General features: G+C 33.8%; 2 protein-coding genes across 3 annotated transcripts; both read right to left on the bottom strand.

Annotated features, from left to right (window-relative positions):
* Positions 1-12,300: 12,300 nt before the first annotated feature.
* On the bottom strand, positions 12,301-15,208 carry LOC113732214 (G-type lectin S-receptor-like serine/threonine-protein kinase SD2-5). The gene has a single exon (XM_027257872.2). It carries the CDS (start codon positions 15,066-15,068, stop codon positions 12,621-12,623), a length of 2,448 nt encoding a protein of 815 aa, XP_027113673.1. The 5' UTR covers positions 15,069-15,208; the 3' UTR covers positions 12,301-12,620.
* Positions 15,209-16,080: 872 nt separating this feature from the next.
* LOC113728851 (uncharacterized) lies at positions 16,081-16,835 on the bottom strand. Of its 2 annotated transcripts, none has more exons than XM_027253212.2 (2): positions 16,523-16,835; positions 16,081-16,364 (listed from the first exon to the last, which is right to left on the bottom strand). In XM_027253212.2, the coding sequence occupies exons 1-2, from the start codon at positions 16,833-16,835 to the stop codon at positions 16,348-16,350; spliced, it is 330 nt and encodes a 109-aa protein (XP_027109013.2). In that variant the 3' UTR covers positions 16,081-16,347. The 2 variants fall into 2 exon arrangements, with proteins under 2 accessions (XP_027109013.2, XP_071936306.1); XM_072080205.1 differs by having other exon boundaries at positions 16,527-16,835.
* Positions 16,836-22,673: the final 5,838 nt, after the last annotated feature.

The following is a 22,673-nucleotide window of genomic DNA, read 5'->3' as shown; positions in this document are numbered from 1 at the left end:
AATGAAAAAAGATAATAAAATGAACGAAACGTTACCAATTGACTCAATAATGTTGATAATTAGAATAAAAGCTGAAATGTTACCAATTGTTTCAATAATGTTAGTAATTAAGATTAAGATGAAAATTTCTCTCATTGAAAACTATTTACCAACCCTATATTTCATCTCCAATTATTTCTTGTGCTTAAAATTTCTTGCTCAAAACAATGGTAAAATATTAAATAGTCAACCAAAGTATACATGCTCTAGGGCAAAACAACAGCATGCAAGAAAGAAAAAACACTTTATTGCCTTGAAAAATCTTTATAATAAGACCATGAGCAATTTGCGTAGTTGTGTATGTTTTATATAAATATGAAACAATACTACTAAAATAAGAAATATCTTAATGATGAATAATATATTATGAATATATCTTAAATAATATTATCAATAAAATAAGATAGTTTAAACAATAAAATAAATAATTATATTAAAAAGAATGCTATCATTAATTATACTATCAATGATAAATATTATGTAAGGCCCGAAAACAACCAATGAGACAAACATAAACAATGGAAAGATCACAAATGTAACAGTAAGTAAATAAAAGGAAAGGATTGCAAACCAATTAACTACCCAACTCCTCTTGAGCTTGTAGATTAATTGAAACAAGCTACTTCAAGTTGATGAATTACAATCACTCTTGTGTACAAAGAAAGGTTCACCTCCTCCTTGCCCCAAGTAGCACTCGGTCAAGTCAGGACGTTTTACTATCCCTCAGGACAACCCTCACAGAGCTACACTCATGAAAAATTCACTCACAAATGAAAAGCTTACAATGAACCTCACACCACTAAGACTACAAATATTTTTATTGGAGTATTTTCTCACTAAAATCTCTCTAGATCTTTTGTATCTTCAGTGTGCCAAAGTTGTTTGAAGTGTCTGACCAACCACTATTTATATAGGACCAAGAAAGTGCCTCATTAAAGCTTCCAACGGATAGAAAGTAGCTGAAGAGTCAACTAGCCGTTGGGGACGTCGGACGTCCGACAGATTAATCACCGTCCGATCCCATCGTCCGAAAATCAGCCAAGTTGTCGTTCGGACGTCCGATGGTATTTTATCGTCCGAGCTTCTGTGTCCGAACGTCGTCCAGAGAGTTATCAAATCTTCGTGGAATTTTTAGGACGTCCGATAAGATTGATGTGCGTCCGAAGCATGCGTCCGATCCTTCAGGACGTCCGATGCTTCCTTACGAGCGTCCGACAGAGTTTCCTTCTTGATGTTCTTCATCCTTTCGGACGTCCGATCCTGACTATTTGAGCATCCGACAGTTTCAGCATACTTAGTCCCCTTTCAATTGCACTTGTTCATGGAATCAAACAACTTCAAAACTGAAAGTATATCTTGAAGAAATATTAGTATCATCCATTTGTTTTGTAAACATCAAAAGATAGGGATCAAGATCAACATTCTCCCCCTTTTTGATGATGACAAAACAATGGATGGAAGGAAGGAAAAAGATTGAGCATATGAGCATAGACTCCCCCTCACTCATTGCAACCAAAATTCAGCAATACCAACATACCAACATATCACAGAGAGATAAGCAAATCATCGTTAGATCAGAATAGTTCTTTTCTCTCCCTTTTTGACACCATACAAATTCAGTAGTATTCAAAAATATCAACGAAAACACAGATCAAAGTATCGGAAATATCAAAAAAAATTGTGAACAAGAATCACTGCAATGATTAACAAAATCTCCTATTTGTTAAAGTTAGCATCATGTCTAACTATCCACATGCATTTCATGCCTCTTCTCATATTCTTTCTCACATAACAATCACTTTTCATGTGACCTTTTTGACAACAAAAATTACACATAACCAAAGAGTTATCTACATGAACAGGTTTAATAAATCTTATTTGTCTTCTCCTATGGATAGCAAATTCGTTGGAATTAGAATTCAACCTATTCTTTTGAAAACAGACTTGTTTCTTGTGTTTAAGCAACTCATTTAGACCATCCATTCTTCTTTTCAAATCACCTTGTTCCTTTTTGAACAAATCACAAAGTTTTGTTTTTCTATCAAGTTCAAAATGTAAAGCAGTCTCACTCTTTTTGAAGTAATCATTTTCAGCTTTCAACTTTGTATTTTGTTGAAAAAGATTTGCATTATCTCGAAGCAAAAAACCAATTTTCTGTTTTAACCCCTTGTTTCTAGCATAGGACTGTTTCAAACTATCATGCAATTTTATAATGAAAGATTCAATATCATCATCAGTTTCTTCATCACTTTCAACTTGAGAGTTATAAGATGTTACCTCATCATCTCCAATGGCCATTAGTGCCATTTGGGCCAACTCTTCTTTTTCTCTTTTTGAATTGCATTCATCCCATGTAATTTTGCAATCTCCTCTTGAACTTCTCTTGTTGAAGACCTTCTTGAAACATTTGATGTGAGAAGTTATATCATTGTCCACTTCCATGTTTTCATTACCTATGAAGGATGGGTTATCCCCCACTTGAGATGCTTTAAAAGCTATGCCACTTTTATACATTCTTGCATTTTCTTTCTCTTGTACTTTGAATTTCAGCTTTAATTCATAAGAGATTAGGGAATTCACAAGAGATTCAATGGACATAGAATTTAAATCCTTTGCCTCTTCTATAGCATTTATTTTGTTTTCCCATTCTTTTGGCAAGGCATTCAAAATCTTTCTATTTTTCTCACCCAAAGAATATTCTTTTCCAAGCAATTTAAGATCTTGAATAATGTCACAAAATCTAGTACACATCTTATCAACATTTTCAAGAGGATGCATTTTGAAAAATTCATATTGAGAAACAAGCAAAGATTTCTTTTGTTCTTTAATATCTTGGTTACCTTCATGAAATTCACACAATTTATCCCAAATATCTTTAGCTGATTTACAACCTTTAATCCTACTAGATTCATTTACATCTAATGCATTGTACAATATATACATGGTCTTGGCATTCAAAGAAAGGTATCTCTTGTCTTTTTCATTCAATTCTAGTCTAGTCTTTAATCTACTCAAATTAGTGGTAGAGTCAACTATTCTAACTTCATAAGGACCATCTTCTACCACATACCATAATTCAATTTAAACGGATTGTAAGAAAATCATCATTCTTTGTTTTCACATGCTAAAATGAGAACCATTAAACATAGGTGGTCTATCAATAGATTGCCCTTCTAAAAAAGAAACATTTATGATTGCCATGATCTTTACTCTAAGCGGTTAAGCTTAATCTCTAGGAGACCAAGTTCTGATACCAATTGTAAGGCCCGAAAACAACCAATGAGACAAACATAAACAATGGAAAGATCACAAATGTAACAGTAAGTAAATAAAAGGAAAGGATTGCAAACCAATTAACTACCCAACTCCTCTTGAGCTTGTAGATTAATTGAAACAAGCTACTTCAAGTTGATGAATTACAATCACTCTTGTGTACAAAGAAAGGTTCACCTCCTCCTTGCCCCAAGCAGCACTCGGTCAAGCCAGGACGTTTTACTATCCCTTAGGACAACCCTCACAGAGCTACACTCATGAAAAATTCACTCACAAATGAAAAGCTTACAATGAACCTCACACCACTAAGACTACAAATATTCTTATTGGAGTATTTTCTCACTAAAATCTCTCTAGATCTTTTGTATCTTCAGTGTGCCAAAGTTGTTTGAAGTGTCTGACCAACCACTATTTATATAGGACCAAGAAAGTGCCTCATTAAAGCTTCCAACGGATAGAAAGTAGCTGAAGAGTCAACTAGCCGTTGGGGACGTCGGACGTCCGACAGATTAATCACCGTCCGATCCCATCGTCCGAAAATCAGCCAAGTTGTCGTTCGGACGTCCGATGGTATTTTATCGTCCGAGCTTCTGTGTCCGAACGTCATCCAGAGAGTTATCAAATCTTCGTGGAATTTTTAGGACGTCCGATGAGATTGATGTGCGTCCCAAGCATGCGTCCGATCCTTCAGGACGTCCGATGCTTCCTTACGAGCGTCCGACAGAGTTTCCTTCTTGATGTTCTTCATCCTTTCGGACGTCCGATCCTGACTATTTGAGCGTCCGACAGCTTCAGCATACTTAGTCCCCTTTCAATTGCACTTGTTCATGGAATCAAACAACTTCAAAACTGAAAGTATATCTTGAAGAAATATTAGTATCATCTATTTGTTTTGTAAACATCAAAAGATAGGGATCAAGATCAACATATTATAATACTATGATATCAATCAATTAACTATGCAAATATGTGCAGAAATAAACTATGATAATAATTTTTATACAATACTACTAAAGATATTGCATATCATTTACAATTTTAATGATTGATTTGTTATGATCATAATGACGTGCTCAAAAATACATTTTCTCGAGATATAACATTTTTTATGTACCAAATTTCTCACAAAATTTTGATTCTTAACGTAATACAAATGAAGTAATTGCCGGTTATACAAAATGTTTATTGCATATTAAAAACCAAAAGTTGAACACTATCAAGTATACGTAAGTTGAAGTTATGAATCTATACCTTCTTTTGCTTTACCAACATAACCAACTTTCAATGCCAATCCAATAATATTTTCTCTTTTCATAATTGGTTCTTCTTGCTCATGCAACTTGAAAAAGTTTTTTTTTTAAAATTTTATTCTTCACCAAATCTTGATTTAAGCCATTTTATATTGTATGAATGGCTCAATTAATAATTAACACCACCACTTTATTGCCCCCATATTCACATCGAGAAGTTGTAGGAATTATAGAAATTAATTGATAGTTTTAGATAGGAGCATTATATTAAGGGTAAATTATACTTTACCCCCTGTGGTTTAGCTCTTTTCCGTATAACCCTTCTGTGATTTCAAAAACTTTACATAACACCCTCATAATTTGACTAAAGTGTTAAAGTGACAGAATTTGCATTCTATAATGGAGTCAAATAAAATGTCAAAATACCACTATGTAAAGTTGAAATTATATATTGACCATAGGGGATTATATGTATATTTTTAAAACTATACGAAATTAGTTACACCTTTGATTATTGTTCTTGAAAACTAAATATAGAAATATATGGTGACAACAAATACTATATCATAACTTACCACACTTTCTTTGTACACAGACATGTAATGTACTCTATAATTAATAGAAAGGAAAATTATTATGGTATTAACAATCAACATTTTATAAAAACTTAGTACAAAAAATACAAAAAATTAGAAAAATATAGTCACGTACAAAGCACATGTAGTATTACTAGAAAAATATTGTACGTGTGTTGCACGTGGTTAGATGGTATTTACTTTGATCATTTTTGTAATAAGATTTTTTGATTTAGAGTTTTTTATTTTGGTATTTGCATTTGTATTATAGAGTTCACAAAGGAAGTAAGATTATAAAATAGCATTACAAAATTTATAGTATTAAGCTACGAAACTCTGATTGTGCACATGCTTTCCCTTGTTGCTTAAGGAGCCATACCAATTTTTTTTGGCTTTTGGTTGAGTAACTAACTTGTCTCGCAATTGGAACACAATCTCATACATGACTTTATAAGAAAATATGTAATTCAGCAAACATTTCGAACTAATAAACAAACCAGGACCAATTATTTCTTGCAAACTAAAATCTCTTTGATGTATGAAACTGCTATACCTTAGTATCTAGCCTGTCCTGAAGCTCTATGGTTTTGAGTTTTTCTGGCCTACCTTGCTTTATTTTATTGTTGGTTGAACAATCGCTTTTGCTCTTCAGACGGTAAAGCATACCAAACAAAGTAATAGTAGTGATACTAGTGATAATGCACGTAGTGGTTTTGTGCAAAAAAAAAATATATATATATTAGAGAGGTTCATCGACCCGTAATCCTAAATTTGGTAGAAAATTTGTTTCCTTTGAAACCTATATTAAAATACTGTCTCAGCTTTATTTTGGTAATTTGAAATTCAGTTATTTTATTTCAGCCAGATATTTGGTAATATCCAGAGTTGCATGGCTCCTTTTCTTCATCTTCAAGTTACAATTTCTATGCTAATTATACAATTTCCTGTCATCTATCTTCTATCTAATATATATATTACAAATAGTATAGAAGAAACCCCGAATTATATTCGGGAGACTTAGATGAGAAGAGAAATTACAACCAAAAAATAAGAGAGGCAGGGTACGCAGACCCTGTTTAAAATAAATACAACCATTAAATCATAAATTCACAATCAAATTGGGTTTTATATCCACAACCATCCACCGTGCATTCTTGCAATTTAAACAACTTTAAAAAAAGTATGTAAATATAGTAATCATTCATTCATGGATTGTTTGGATCTAATTTGTCAAGCACCCGAACAAATTTGGGGACTAAATACATGCTAGAAATTTTTGGTGAAAAATACTCTTATTAGGTCATTATTATTCCTAACTAAATTAGGAAAATAACTGGAGAAATAATTCCAATTAATCAAATTAATTTTGAATTAATTCCCAACCTAATAAAACATGAAATATTAAATTCCATAACACATTTTAACAATTAAATTTGGAATTAAATTCAAAAATTGCCAAAAGTTCAAAACTTCGAATTTTCAAAAACATTAGTTTCCTAAACTACTCTTGCATTTGTTTTCTAGCAACACCGGCAACCACTACAAAGCACCACCTCTCCAGCCACCACCACTGGATTCTTCACTGACCACCAGTGGCAAAGGCTCCTAGCAGTAGCTCCCAGGTGGTCGCAGGCAGTAATGGTTCTCAGCTACTGCAGCAACCTGCTGTAATGTTTTTTTCATAGGTTGCTGCACTTTTTGATGCATTCTTGCGTCTTAAAACTCTTGATTTGCATACCCAGCAACCACCAAGAGCTATGGCAACCTCCCACCACCACCAAGGAAGCCTCCCATGGCCTCACATAGCAGCGGCAGCCGGTGGCAGCTCTTGGAAGATCGCTGGCAACAATGTTTTGCTGCAACAGTCGAGAGATTGCAGCAGCAAAACTGCTGCACTTTGGCTGCAGTTTTTTTTTTTTTCATAAAATCTAAGAGACCTTCAACTTTTGCAGATCAACAAGAGAAATTCAGGGTCTGGTTTCATCTTAATAGGAAAAAGAAAGCTTGACTATCACGTTTGACAGCTTGAATAGCAAGTATCCAGCAAAATGATTATTAATCTTTCAAGTTCTTATTCAATAATGAACCGATGAAACCTGCAACTATTCCAGATTTTAAAGGTTACTAAGAAGTTGCAAAACTCCATAAAATCAAACCCATAATGACGCTACAATCAGATTATAGCATGCCAAGTCATTCAAGAATTTTTCGGCTAATGCATCAAAGAACTAACAGCAGATTTTTGTGTAATCTTTAACCATCAAAACCTTAAACTTTTTCCAGGTTTTATAGGTTAATAAAAGACACAAAACTCACTAAAAATTTGAACCAGAATATCGCATATTCTTAAATCCAACAATCAAGATCAATCAATGAACAAAAAACACATAAAGTCATACGAAAAATATTAGGGAAGGCTATGATACCACTGTTAGGTTTTTGGGACAGAAAGGCAGTGGAAATTTTAAAAAAAAAATTTCCAAAAACCCATTCAAGGATCACCCTAGATTTTGCATATGGTTCAACAAGATAGGGAAAAACGGATTACCCTAATCCATGTGACGTTCCTCAGCCGAATTGGAGAAAATGAACAACCCTTTGAGCAGTCAAGATGTCCTGTCTCTATCGAAATTCACACGAGAGTGATATCTGGATCGCCTCTACGATATATGTGTGAAAATGATGAAAGTTGCCAGCTTTTCTTTTCATCTTTCTTGTCTATGTTTTTCTCTCTATGTGTGTCTCACACACCTTTTTTTTCTCTACTCTCTATGTATTCCAAAACCCTATTTTTTCCTTGAAAGAGTCATAGGTTTTTCCTTGTTTTAATAGAGATAGGATTCGTAGAAAGAAAAAGGAAGAGATAGGTTTTTTATCCCATAACAAACTCTATCCTTCAGCTATCTGATAGATAGGAGATAACAATTTTCTCCTATCTACTCAAAGAGGTCTGGAATTTATTTTCTTTGTAATTAAATCTCGAAAAGTATCTTATACTTTATTTTCAAGTCTTCACTTGGACACATAATTTTAATCCAGAATCAAAACTCTAATGCGTGTGATCCAATAGGCTCCAAATACATTGACAATAATTATGACTTATAATTTTCAAAAGAAATTAGATAAAATAAACAACTTGATTTTATCATTAATTACAATAATTAATTAATTCATAATTATAAATCATGAGCGGTGTCTAGCAACACATCATGACCACCCAAGTACCCGAAATTAGTCAAGGGAATTTTGACCTAACCTTTCCATGAGAAGTTATCATGTAATTATTATCCTTTCACCACCGATATTCAATTAGTCAAGGAATAAGGAATAAGTGTCAATTCTTTAATGGCTAATTAAATTTACTAGTTTCCGGAATTAACCCTAGATTAGGTTAACTTGAAAATATTCTTCAATTAACCTAATGTAGTCGACCTTTTAGGGTTAATTTCCTACTAGTGGCCATCCGAATAATCCTATCTTGATTACTCATTACCTTTCCGTGCTTCACACTACACCCAATCTCTGTTCTATAAGTCACTCTTAATGAGTAACAAGCAATAGAGTTAAAATGTAGTGATTCACACTCAAGATACTATGGCGATCTCAAGTCATAGGATCATTTACATAACTTACCACAAGAGATACAACCATTGACACTAGATAGATATCCTAATGGGATCTCTAAGCGGATCATTTCAATGTATTTGTATTTTACAAATCATTTACACATTAACCTAGGTATCTATATACCATGGTTGATGAGAACAACCACTACTTACATTAAGTAGAGACTAATTATGTACTAGTCTTTCCGTACTAATGATGTCCTATCTCATTAGTACTATGACGAGAGAAATTTAAGAATATTACTATAAATGTGATTGATGTCTCATAGTCATCCATACTTGTGACCACCATCACATTAGTAAGTATTCTAAGGATTTTATCAGTTATATCTAGCATTTAACAGATAAAGAAGAAATTATTAAAATACAAAACATAATAAGGAATGTATTAAACAAAAATCATTGTTTTAGGGCATACATTCCAACAGTATCAACAATTGGAGGTGTGAGAAAGTCTCCATTGATTCACGTCCAAAATCAACATTGGATTCCAATTTTTTCTTGATTCTTGAATCACCTGCTTAGATTCACTGTCAAGTATCTCCATGCTTTTCAACTTCCCATTCTTCACTATCAATGTTTTTTGCCAAACCATTGAAACAAGGATACTACTCATTAAATTGTTCAATAGGTAACAGCCACCAATTCATTTGATCTCAATAGTTAACTAGGATCCAACCATAAATAACCAAACTCTTGATTCAACTATTCAATTTGTTGGGATTCAAATGCTTGTGAGTAGCCCAGTCTCGCAAACAAACTCTGATACCACTTATTAGGATTCAAGCGCGGAACAAACAACTATTGAGATATCAAGTGCACAACAATTTAATGATAAACAAGCCATAATCATGGAAGATAAACGACATACAATATTTAACGTGGTTCGACTCCACCATTGAGCCTACGTCCACGGAGAGAAATCCGTTCTTTATTATGAGAAGAAAACCCTATACAAGAATACAACTTGAATCCAAACCCAACCATTATATACCATCTCTCATCTCTTAAGAACTCTCTCTCACCACCATGTATAAGGCTACATGTTGCCCTTTTATGTGCCCCTTGTATGTCTCATTGTAGTATACCAACCCACCTATTTATAAAGAACATCATTTGGTCAAAACCCAAATAACAATAGGAAACGAATTCTAATTTCTAGACTTGCATAGAATAGGAAATAACTTCTAATCCTAAACTAAATAGAATATTCCTTGGCTATTACTTCAAGTAACTAAAACCAATTAGAAAACTAGTTACTTGCACACAAAACAAGAATTCTACCTAAAAGAAATTAAGCCAATTTCCTAACAGTTACCATTATTATACCACCAGTTTTGGATTTCCTTGGTACGTTTTGTTGGGAGGAAGATCTTTCATCAATCAATAATTCTTTTGTTTTTCATTTTGTTTTTCCTTTTAACGTGATATTTCTTTTATTTTTATTTTTATTTTTCTTTTCATCAATCTATTTATCTGATTTAAACAATTAATAATATTTTTAGATTAGTTGCACATGCGTCAAGTGTGCCTCGATTGCTAGTTCAAATAATTGAGCAAGAGGGAGTCTGATATTTGTAAGGTTAATGTAATTGCCAAAAGCAGAAATCTTTTTAGCCACAGCAATTTTACTCAAAAAGTCAATAGTATTCCCGACTAATCATAAACTAACTATTCCTTCAACTCTTGCAAGTCACACCAAATATTTCTCCACCGTATCTTTTCCCGTTTTCCTCTCTTTTTGTACGCTCGAATAATAGTTGTACACAAAAGTTGTCGACTTTGTGATTCGGATTGTGTTATTAAGTTTTTGACTACTGCACAATATCTTGGGTACCTAGAACATTGAATTTAGCAAGTCATATGCTAGCATTTTTTGCATCAAAGCTAGTTAATGACATAGATTGGGAAGGTGACTTCACATGTTGGCTGATTGAAGCCAATAGTCTAGATGAAAGGGCTGTTGCCCCTTTTGTGAGTAATCCTTGTGGTATCAAGTGTTAATATATATAAAAGCTAATATCATTTGTAGAAAAAAAAATTTAATCAAGTCTTCTGTGAATATGCTCGTTCTTCATTTATACGAATTCTGAGCAAGAATAGACTTGCATTCGAGATGGTCAATAATTCTCTGAACAGACCGATTTGTGGAGTGTTGAATTAAAGACTACTTTTATTTTATGTATTACTAGAAAATATTTATGCAGAGAATGTCAAGTCAAGGCTTATGTGGTGGGCAGCATTGCTAATTAGTTTGTCGATGACTTTTACTTTTACTACAATGTGGCTTGGAAATTTCTTGGGTGTGGTTAACTTATAATAATAATGATTAGACAGGATTTATTGAACTAATCGAATCTGTCATTTTTACACCCAAAAAAACAAAGAAGAAGAAGAAGAAGATACTGCACACCTAATAACACAATCTGTCATTTGGATTATCTTATTGGGTAATTACCAGGGCTTATAGATCGTTTCATTGTTCCCTTGACCAAGCAGTTCCACGAGCCTACTCAGCAGAATAGCTTTCTTTCTCTCATTTCTACTTTTACGTAAAAGGGATTGGGCCTGTTTTTCTCAATGGATTGATGAACCAACTAAAGCTTTCTAACTTGTGGAATTTATAGTATTCAATAAAGCTTTGTAATCCTAAAAGCCAGAGAGTCAAAATTACCAATTACTAATATGACATGTTTGTATGCACCTTTCCCGAAATTTGCTTTAGATAGGGTTCCAAACGAACCGAGTTGAATCGAACTTTGATCTAATCAAGTCGAGTCTTAACTTAGTTTTATCGAACTCGAACTCGAGTTCGAGCTCAACGACCTAAAAATTTTGAAGCTCAAGCTCGAAAAAATAAAAATAATTATTTTATTTTTTAAAAATAAATAAAATAATATTTTTTTAGCAAATAATAAATATTAAGGATATATATTAATTTTATTATTAAAATAAAAAATAATATATATACTCGAGCTCGCGAGCCTAGCGAGTTTAATATTTTGAACTTGAGTTCGATTCGGCCAACTCGAATTCGACTCGAGCTCGATATTGACCGATCTCAAGTCGAACTTGACTCGAGTCACTCGTGAACAGCTCGATTCGTCTGCACCTCTAGCTTTAGGAGCTGGTGAAAGAAATGGAGAGACAGTAAACGTACCAATTTAACACACAATCAATAATCTGTTACTCTTTTACTGATCATTTCATCGTGGTTATGGGAGTAGTATACACTTCTTTAAGGACTTTGAATCTTTGAGCCCGAGTCATAGTCATAGCAGCAAAGTTGAGAACGTTTTATGCTGTCTTGACTCTTGGATTTATATTGCTCGTTGAAAATGTTGCACTCGCTTTTTTTTTTTTTTTTGAAAATGCGCTATTCTTTCTGAAATCAATCGGAGAAGTAACTCTCCAAAGTGTAACTTTTGAGCACATACACACAAACGAATATCTACCGTATCAATTTACTGCAGAAACACATGTTGCTTTAAAGATCAAAATGATCTCTGTACTCCATGTAAGACTGGATTTATCTCATAGTAATAACGCATAACTGTGTTGATGTTTTTGGGATTGGGAGGCCTGCAGATGTCTATATATCTTTTGGATATTCCCTCAAAAACAAAACAAGAAATGCCTTTTACAGATAAATTGTAAGATAGTGATTATTGACTATTATGCATAGGGACTTGCATATCTCAGCAAAAAGCCAACGCACTTGGGGTGGAATAATTCAGCAATACAGGGCGGCAAGACATACATATACTGACATAATTTCAGACTACAAATTCTGGGACTTGAACCTTATTTGTTGGGATTTTAGAGACTACCGAACGTAAAAATTGTGGGTTTTGCATCTACCTCGGCCCGGATAAAGTTGATGGCAATATTGGACTACCAACATAAACAACTACCTGTCCTTGATCACCAGCTGCCTCTGTCCTAACTGTGGATGAATTCGTGAAGTCACAGTCCAGATTGGTTTCAGCTACTACTACCAAACCTTCCAGTGCCTTGACTACTAAAGACATGGAAGGCCTGTTGTTGAAATTTCCCTGCAGACACCGTGCGGCAATCCTCATCATCTCCACAGCTTCCTCAACGTGGATCAGCATATCACCACTTTTCCTGTCAACCATGTCCTCAAGTCTTTCTTCTTCAGCTTTTCTCTTGAAAATACTGAGCAAATGCCTGTCTTCCTCAATCTTCGAGGAATCAAAGTTCTTTCGCCCACAAAGGATTTCCAACATCACAATGCCAAAGCTATAGACGTCCACTTTTTCTGTGACAGTGGAGCTCAACCATTCAGGAGCCAAATAACCTGGTGTTCCTCTCATCCTTGTAACAACTCTGCTTTGGTCCTTGTCAATCAGCTTTGACAACCCAAAATCAGCAACTTTTGCATTGAAATTTTCATCCAAAAGGATGTTTTGGGGTTTGATGTCAAAATGAATTATTCTCTGACTGCAATCTTCGTGGAGATAAGCTAATCCCTTGGCAATGTCTGAGATGATTTTTCTCCTAGTCCTCCATGCAAGAGAATAGCTTCGCATTTCACCAAAAATCCATCTATCCAAAGAACCATTAGCCATATGTTCGTAAACCAAAAGGCAGTGAGAATTCTCAAAACAAAAACCAGTAAGTTTTATCAAGTTAACATGGTGGATGCTACCAATTATCTGCACTTCCGCTAAAAACGAGTCCTTCAGTTGAGCCAAACCATCAAGACACTTGACTGCTATCCTCGTACCATTGTATAGTGCCCCTTCATAAACAGAACCGAATCCTCCTTCCCCAAGCCTTTTCTTGAAATCTTCTGTCATTGCTTTCAAGTTCTCATAAGAATATCTTATAGGCATTCCTGGTACCTGGTTCAGAAAATCCCCCTCAATTTCATCTGCTTCCTTCAATATCCTCCTCAAAAGGACCAGGCAAGAGCCGATTAAACATACCATACCAAAGAAAGCCCCAGATGTTGCTGCCAGTATAATTGTTTTACGCCTTGACGTGTTGGCATTTTGCACCTTAATGAGAAGAGTTGTATTATATGGTGATCCGATATAATTCTCATTGTTAATAATAGAAAAAACTTCGTTCAGCAAAAAGCAATTGCCTCTACCCCATTGATATCGATCATTATAAAACAGAGCTGCTTTGCATGAACAGCTACTTAGACATTTACTTTTGCATTCCTCCATTACTGTCGTTATGCTGTATGAGCTTGAATCAGATGCAAAGTAAGATGTATTATTTAGCTCTAGAAGAGTATGATCTTGGGAGTGATCACAAGAAATTGGAGTGATTAGTGAACATCCAAGATCGGGTTGTCTGAACGTTATTTGGCTGAAATAGCTCTCCTGGCCATTGGTTGTTTCAATACAGCCGCATTGCCCTTTTGAACAGACCCCATATTTGCCGCACACCATAGGGTATCCACAGTCACCAACATATGGGTTCAAAAGATCAATAACCTCTACAAATTCACCCACTGTTCCCCACTGGTATACTTTTAAATGCCCATCGGGCCCAAACTTCATGAATTGAGCTACTGATGCTGGAGGAATTGTAAAGTCATTGAAGCTTCCTTTCCTGAACTCATAATAAGGATAACTATTGATGCCAGATTCATAGTATCTTTGAGGTGGATCAGACTCTATATAAGCTGACAAGCCATCGGAGCCAACAGCAAGAGAAAGCCGACCTTCACTCCAATTGGATGCGGAAACACTAGCTGTCAGCTTCTGCCCGGGAGCCAATTTTTGTCCCAGAAGTAATGAGTCGGTGGGATGATCAAAAGACTGCCAAATGGATTCATTGTTTGGGCCAAATAGCACCAGGTTTCCCATTTCTGTCAAGTTTAAGCCTGAAACAGACTTTCCTCGCGTATTGCTGGACCATATTAAGGTGCCGTCAATGTTTGCTAAGACCAGATCTCCATCTTCCTTTAGTTGCAACGTTGCCTCACCCTGAACAAGATTATTCCTGTTAGCAGACCAAACTAATTCTGAGGACCGCAGATATCCGCCAGTATTGAGCCGACCTTGGGCAATGAGGACTCCAAAGAGGCATCCACCATCACTACCTCCTGAGTTACAGTAAAAGCCGCACACATAACTTGGTCCATCGCTTTCTCTCAGGAGGATGGGTGTCATCATGGGATCATAGTGCATATTGGTCCACGAAGCGGGAAGATAGGCAGTTGAATTATAATTTACGAATTGGACACTCGGAGATATTGATGAGGAAAATGGAAGCAGAATAGCAAGAAAAATGGTATAACTCAGTAATATCTGTTCTACAACCATTGCTTGACTTTGAGAGGTTGTTCTGGTTTTTTTGGATTTTGGGCTTGCACAAAAGATAATATGGCAAATTACAAACTGAGCCAAGGTAGGATAGACAAAATCTCTTCCTTCATTGTAGGTGAGTTCTCTGTTTGGCTGTGATCTGCCTCCTCGATCTTCTTCAAGTTCTTGTTCTCACCGTCAACGTAACGTTTTGCTAAGCTTGATTTCTGTGGTGTTTACTTTGACTAGACGCCAGTTTGAAACAGTCAAATTTCTTAGAAGTCTCTTCGTTCCTTCATTCCTCATACGAGGAGTACAGGGGGAAAACGTTTTTATTGAATAAATATCCCATGGTAGGAATCCAGTCAACCAAAAGAACAAAAAAAGTTGAGCATTTTCAACTCTTAGGTCATGTTGTTCCTTGGATAGTATTTCACTTTATTTAATGAGCTACAAATTAGTTACCTTATTCAGTGCTACAAATTCCCTTTTTTATGGAGAAATTATATTTATCAGGGGTTAAGTTATCTCATCATCCCAGACTCATTCCCTAACCGCAGAAATTTTCATGTCAGAAACCTTTTTTTTTCCTCCAACTTAGGAATAATTGAGCATGCACTTGCGAGTTGCAATAGGGCTGGTTAGAATTGTATCAAGAGCAAATTGGGTAGCAAGTCAACCTCATGAAGGATACCGAAAGGTCCCATGATGCCATGATATGTCAAGCCTACAGCAGAGTCTTGACGTTCTTGTAAGCTGACAAGATGTGTTTACTGTTGTTAAGAAAACGGGGCTACACATGTTTTCTGGTCTAAATTAGAGGCAAGAGGCAAGAGCTGGTTAGAGCCCATAAAACAATTGGAGGAAGATTCATTATAGGTGGTCAAAACCAGTAAGAGTTCTTTTACTAGTGCTATTTTTACTTTGCAACTGGCTGATCCTCTTCTCCACTCAGTTTATTGAACAAGAAGCTGGAAATTAGGCAAACATAAAAGAGTTACTACGTTGTAAACAAACTTGGAAAATGGCTTGGTGCTGATGAAATTTCCTTTGCAGTTTGCTAAAGAACTTAGAAGTAGAAATTCATAAGATAAATATGACTTGTAGAAGCCTAATATTTGTAGATACCTAGGATAATCCTTTATGATTTAGTACACTTCTTCAATGACTGAAAAAGCCTACCTTGACTAACTAAACTAACCCTGGAAATAAGATGATACAAGACCAAAAACAAACCCTTCTTGATCCTCATTTATTTGTGTCTACGTTTATTCTTCCCGGCCTCTAGCCAGAACTCTCACTTTGAAATCTCACCTGCACAAAGGAAAATATATCAACCTTTATTATTTCATTGTCCCACCCAAAAAAAAAGGAAGTAAAAGTTTATCTACAAGATAGAATTTGTTTGGCATGATTTTAGTTTTATGGAAGCAATTGGAATAAAGATGATCATGGATTCTAAAAAAGGTTACATGCTTCAAAGTTGGCAGCGCATTTTTCAGGAAGCTGCATGGCCAGGCTGCGATCGACTCCTGAAATCGGAGGACCATTGATAAGTACACATAAACAGGGCTGTCCTAGAGCTTTGAGGGCAACACAGCAAGCCTCGTTTGGTTGGTAGGGACTGAATGGAGCAACTGCTGCCCTACATGGAATCAGCTGAACAAGGGCAGAGAAGAAAGTGCTTACACAAGGACTCCCCCTGGTTTCCAGCACCAGGAAACCTGCCATGGTGACCATTAGCACCAGCAGAACTGGGACTGCATTTCTTCGAGATTGATACATTCTTTTTTTCTCTCTTTTTTTTTTTTTGGCCCTCGACTGCAGATGAGTAGTGAAATGCCCTACATTTTCACAGGGATCAATGTATATATATATATATATATTCATTCTCTGAGTGAACTAAGAAGTCTAGTGCATTTTGTGCTTATTTCCTAACTCTGAATCACACTTGATTCATGTCACTTGTCGTGTGGCAATTATGCTGAAATAATATGATTGAAAAAAAAAAACTTGTGATGAAAGTTTTGTATATCAAGACAGAGAAAATAGCAGTGGCGCTGGTTGAATAAAAATAGCAGTAGTATTTTTGCAGAATTTCACATTGAACTTTATCCTTGGACCATTTTCAATGAATACCAACTTCTTCTTTTGCAGCACATATATGTATGCTGATATTATAGATCAAAGATATACAACAATTAATATTTGAATACTGTATAGAGCTGTGTTCACAAATTCTGGAGTCTTGATAGCACATTCTTGTTTGGCTGTTGATTATAACAGGTCATCTGATTTCAAAGATCAATGTATTTACCAATAATCAGAAGTTTTTCGTCTAACCTGTGTTATGGTAGTCAATGCGTGATATTGCCTCTAGTTGTTCAATCATTCACCAGATTAATTTGGATGGCAAATGCTGAAAGGACATACCTCCCAAGTTGTAGACTTGAGTGGTCCGTTACAGCCTCCTTGCCTGGTAACCTACCAGTAATTGGAAAATTAAGCCAGCAGATTGGTGACCCCTGTCTCTACTATATCAGACGCAGTGACAGAATCAAGACCCGGGATCAGGGGGGGCAAACAAATATGTTTGTACTGCACTACAATCACAGTTATACAAATATGTTGTTTTCTTTTTTTTTTTCCAGTGAAAAATATGATAATGAAGTGATACTAAAATATTGATTATGTGAATAATTTGGTTTAAAAATTGATAGATTTTACTCACAATCTTGTAACATGATTGTGAATTGTCAAATACAAAATAATAAACATTTGAAGTTGTTTTAGATTTTTTAGGGGGACAATTTGACGGAAAAGAACAATGTTGAAAATGTTAAGGGGGGAGGAGGGGCAGTTCTAAAGAAACATTGAAAGACTTGGAAGTTTTCTTTATAATTTTGTAATTTTCCAAGAGTTGAGGGGAAGCAATTGCCTGCACTCAAGACTCAGACTCAATGTGGCTCCACTGTTGCGCGCACGCATATCAGGAATCCTATAATAATTAGTAATAGTTCACATGCTTTGCACGTAATTGTAATATTTTAAAATATATTATTTTTTTAGTTACTAAAAATTTTTTATGAAATTTTGATCATCAATATCATAATATAGTATTTTTATGTTATTTATTTTTTTAAGCTAGTTACTTTTAAAATTTTTATTAAATGAAAAGAGATAGAAAACATTCCAATGTAGTTGACATATCCCCTAGGATTGAATTTGAAATCATGAACCAAATATATTTTGATTTATAGCTTGAACTCTAACATATCAAATATTGATAATATCATGTTTTACCAAAATTATTGTATATTCATGATTCTATTGCGTATAAACCACAATCATCACAATTTTTTATAAACGAAGAATATAATTAAGTTAGAAAAATAAACATACATGTAATTTGAATTCTTTGTATTATGTTAATTTTATTTTTGTCCATAATGGAGTATAAATGATCCACCACGTAAAAATTTTTTACTTGTACATTCTAACAATTGAAATTTTATAGATAGAGATAGTTGGAGTTTTTCTATTTTTCTTTTCTTTTATTCATGTTTTTAGCACAATCCAATGCGAAGAAAGAGCAACAAGTTTACTTTTTTCATATGAGCACAATATTTTTCGTTCTAATATTAGTTTTTTTGATGATCATGAAATTGGAATGAGAATTGTGGCTAATTAATAATTTTAATATTAATTTTTTGTATATTGCAGTGTTTTAGTTTTTAATTGCCAACTTTTAATCCATAACCGCTATCATTATTTAACAATTATTGGAATGCACTAAATCTGTCTAATTACAATTGTCACCGCAAATGAAATTTACTTAATTTTAAAGGTTTTCATTTCATAACCGCTTCCATTATTCACTAATATTGCAATACAATAAATATATGTAATCATTAGAAAAATAAGGGTATTTTGGACATCACCAAACACAATATGGATATCATTTTCATTTTATCATTCTTTATTTTATATTTATTCTTATTATAATTCTTATTTTATCATTGGAGATGGTTTCTGACTTGATGGATGGATTTGGTTTGCTCAAACCAATACAAATGAGGCACTACTATATTATTGTTAATAACAATGTTTGTCTTCCCCTGGATATCAGTGATTTGGATGTTGTCTTTGGTATTATTTGAATTGTATTTTAGCTTTTTAATTCATTTGCTATTTACTTTATGTCATTTTATAAATAGTTTTCAAATTTTTTCCAGTTTTTCTTGTTTTGATCGATTGCTATTAATAATAATAGTGGTTTGTATGATGTTATTTTAGATTTCTTTTTTTCTAGTTTAATACTGCTATTTCAGTTATAAAGGTGTCATTATTTTTTGTATATTGAAATTCCATTGGGTGCAACATGAAAAATTTTTCATATTGGTAAAAAGTGCATAATTGTAAAATTTACTTGTGATATTTGTATGAAGATATACAGATGAATAAGAGTTTTCTTGTCCTTGTATGTTTCTCCTTGTATATACAGATGAAGTGCATATTGAAATTGATTTTTTTTAACAATCTCAACTAATGACTAATGAGAAATTTTTCATGCTTCAATTAAGAAATTTTGATACATATAATAATAGGAGATGGAGTCCAAGGGTAGGTAAATAGTTTTTAATAAAAAATTTTTAATTATAATTACCAATACTATTAAAATGTAATCAATTGGAGTGTTTTATTTCTTTTAATTAGTGCCACATTAAAATGCAATAATTCTAATCACAAGACATGAGGGTAATTTAGAGATAACAAAAACTCCCTAATATCAAGTGTTCATACTTTTTATATAGTAATGACAATGATAATGATAATGATAGAGCTTTAAAATGGTTAGCATATATATCAGAAATCTCATGATAATAATAAAGCTATAATGTGCTTAGTATCCTTATTAAGTATCGAAACAAAATTATTTGTCACAACAACAATAGTGGTTCAACTTCATCGTAATGCTAAAACCGGCTAATTACTCAGAATATCGATGAAAAAAAGAAAAGTCGGACATGTATGGATGTGACAATAAGTACGTATAAAACTATGGTTGCCAGTGTCAGCCTGACAGCAAAAGAGGTTTTTTTTTTTTTTTTTTTTAAGTCTGACACTATCCGGTAGTAGTAAATTTTTTTTTTTTAAATGCTGCCGGGCCTTGTTAGCTTGGCAGCACAAAACAAATTTGCAGACAACAACCAGCTTTTTAAAGTTTTTGCAGATTCTTTGAGTGTAATTATTTTAAACTAGCCTGCAATTTTTTTTTTGAGGGTAACTAGCCTACAATATAATGTGGTCAAGTGTTATTTACCCTCTTGTTTTCACAAAATAAAATATGATTTGATTAACGCATGTCCAATAAACACTCATTAATAGAAGATTTAAGTATTAAATTTTCTATTAAAAAAAGGTGTAGTTAATTTGAAAAGGCATTCAAATGGAAAATGTGCAATAATTGTAATTATGTACATTTACATAGTAAATTAATTATAATTTAAATATATTAACCGGCATCTAATCCATTAAAATAATCCAATAAAAAGAAAAGTCTAGGTCGGTAGTAGACGATCTTGTCATTATTTAATGGTCATCACGTGCCTGTAGTCACGCTTTCATCCAGTCTGTCCAAAATAGTGAATAATTTAGTGTTCTTTTAGATCTGAGACTAGTACGGAAAGGCCTTAACGTCTAAGAAGCAATCAAGTGGAATGCACGTCTTTGTCCGTCTCAGATTACATATGCAGTTAACTCGTCAAAAAAATTAATAATTCGACATTTTAGTTACAATAAAAACTAAAAGTAATAGTAATAGTTATACAGTTTTATTGGTAAAAAATAAATAAAAAAAAATAAGAACAAAAAAGAATGAAAAAATAATTTTAGAACTCAAGTACAAGCATACCAAACAAGAAAATATCATTTTTAAAGATATATTATTAAAATATTTAAGAGTGTTGTTTTAAATAAAAAAAGAGGTATGTGCCGCAGGGGATTAGTTAGGCCCGTAAGAATTGACCCGGACACCCCTGTGTCGACAAAAAAAAAAAAAAAAAATTAATCTTTAAAACTTCAATAGAGCTAAAAGAAATTGATATAAAAAAAAAAACCCCCAAGGAAGATTTCTAAAAATTATCCGTTACACAGCCTCAAGGGAAGTTTATGAAATTATCCCTTAAACATATCACCGACATCGGTATCAGGTGGGTCCCAGAACGTCCAATGGCAATTCTTTGAGATGCGTCCAATTGCGGACGGTGCATTTAAGTCCTAATAAAAGGTAATTGTAAACTATCTAATAGTAATGACGCATTTATTGTTGAAGGCCTTGCATAAGCGAAAAAACCTCCTCACCATTCATAAAAGGCCCAGCAGCGTTTAAAAAAAAAATGTGCTGCCGCCGGCTGTGTCAGACTTAAAAAAAAAAAAAAGAAAAAAGCTCCTTTTGCTGCCGGGCTATATACGTACTTATCGTCAGATCCATACATGTCCGACTTTTCTTTTTTTCATCGATATTCTGAGTAATTAGCCGCTAAAACCATGGTGACTACTTAGTTATCTTAAAACGTACGAACTGAAAATAATCCAAATGTGTTCGAGTTTTGAAGCAAACCTATTTCATCTTGTACAATTCAAAGCTCTAAAATTTCTCCAACAATCTCCATTTATATATGGGATAATTTCAGAAACCACCCTTGAGGTTTCTAAAAATTTCACTGAGCCCTCTTGAAATTTCAAAAATTACATATACCTCCCTTAATTTGATAGTTTTAGTAACAAAATCTTAAAATAATATTGACTTGGTCAAATTTTTAAATAAATATCCAAAAATACCCTTGTGTAATGAGTTTTAATTTACTTCCCTATACAATTATAAGATTATCTAATGTAATTATAAGAAAAAGGTGTCGAATTTTTCATGTCCATATCTATTATTTGATAAACAACTATAATAATAATCTTATCACTATGGTACAATACTTTTGATAGATTTTATTATGGATTTAGATTTATAAAATAGAAAATAAAATGTTGAAATAATTGATTCAGAGTTTATGAATTATTCGAGCAGTGGGATTATCATAATTTAATATTGGTTTTGGGCAATTTCTTTTTTATTTATTGTTAATTTTAATACCAAAAAATAGAAAACAAAGATTAGCAAAAAACATTGGATTATGTATAAAGTTAACTTATCAACATTTGGTTACAATAGAAATTAGAGATAATAGTGGTAATTCTACAATTTTATTGGCAAAAAATTAAAGTAAAAAGGAATAAGAAGGAAAGGTCATATTTGGGCTTTAAGGTCCATCCAGGAAAGGCATCCGTGTCAGTACCTTCCTTCTTAATCCCAAAAGGTCGTTCCCAATCAAATGATTCCCATTAAAATTCCAGGACATCCGCTCCTTCCAGCTCCAAATGGGATGAACTCAAAATCCAATCCCCTGTAATCAATAGCACTATCCAGGAACCTCTCAGGCCAGAATTCAATTGGATTTTTCCAATGTTCAGGATCCCATGCATTGACGAATACCAGCGTTTCTGGTTGAATCTCATGTTCATGTATGTAGCATTTCCCAATTTGTTTGTCTTGGCACTAGAAGTGGATTT

The sequence above is a fragment of the Coffea arabica genome, chromosome 2e (assembly GCF_036785885.1).
Source record: "Coffea arabica cultivar ET-39 chromosome 2e, Coffea Arabica ET-39 HiFi, whole genome shotgun sequence".
Classification (NCBI taxonomy): domain Eukaryota; kingdom Viridiplantae; phylum Streptophyta; class Magnoliopsida; order Gentianales; family Rubiaceae; genus Coffea; species Coffea arabica.
This window is presented reverse-complemented; position numbering and strand designations above follow the sequence as displayed.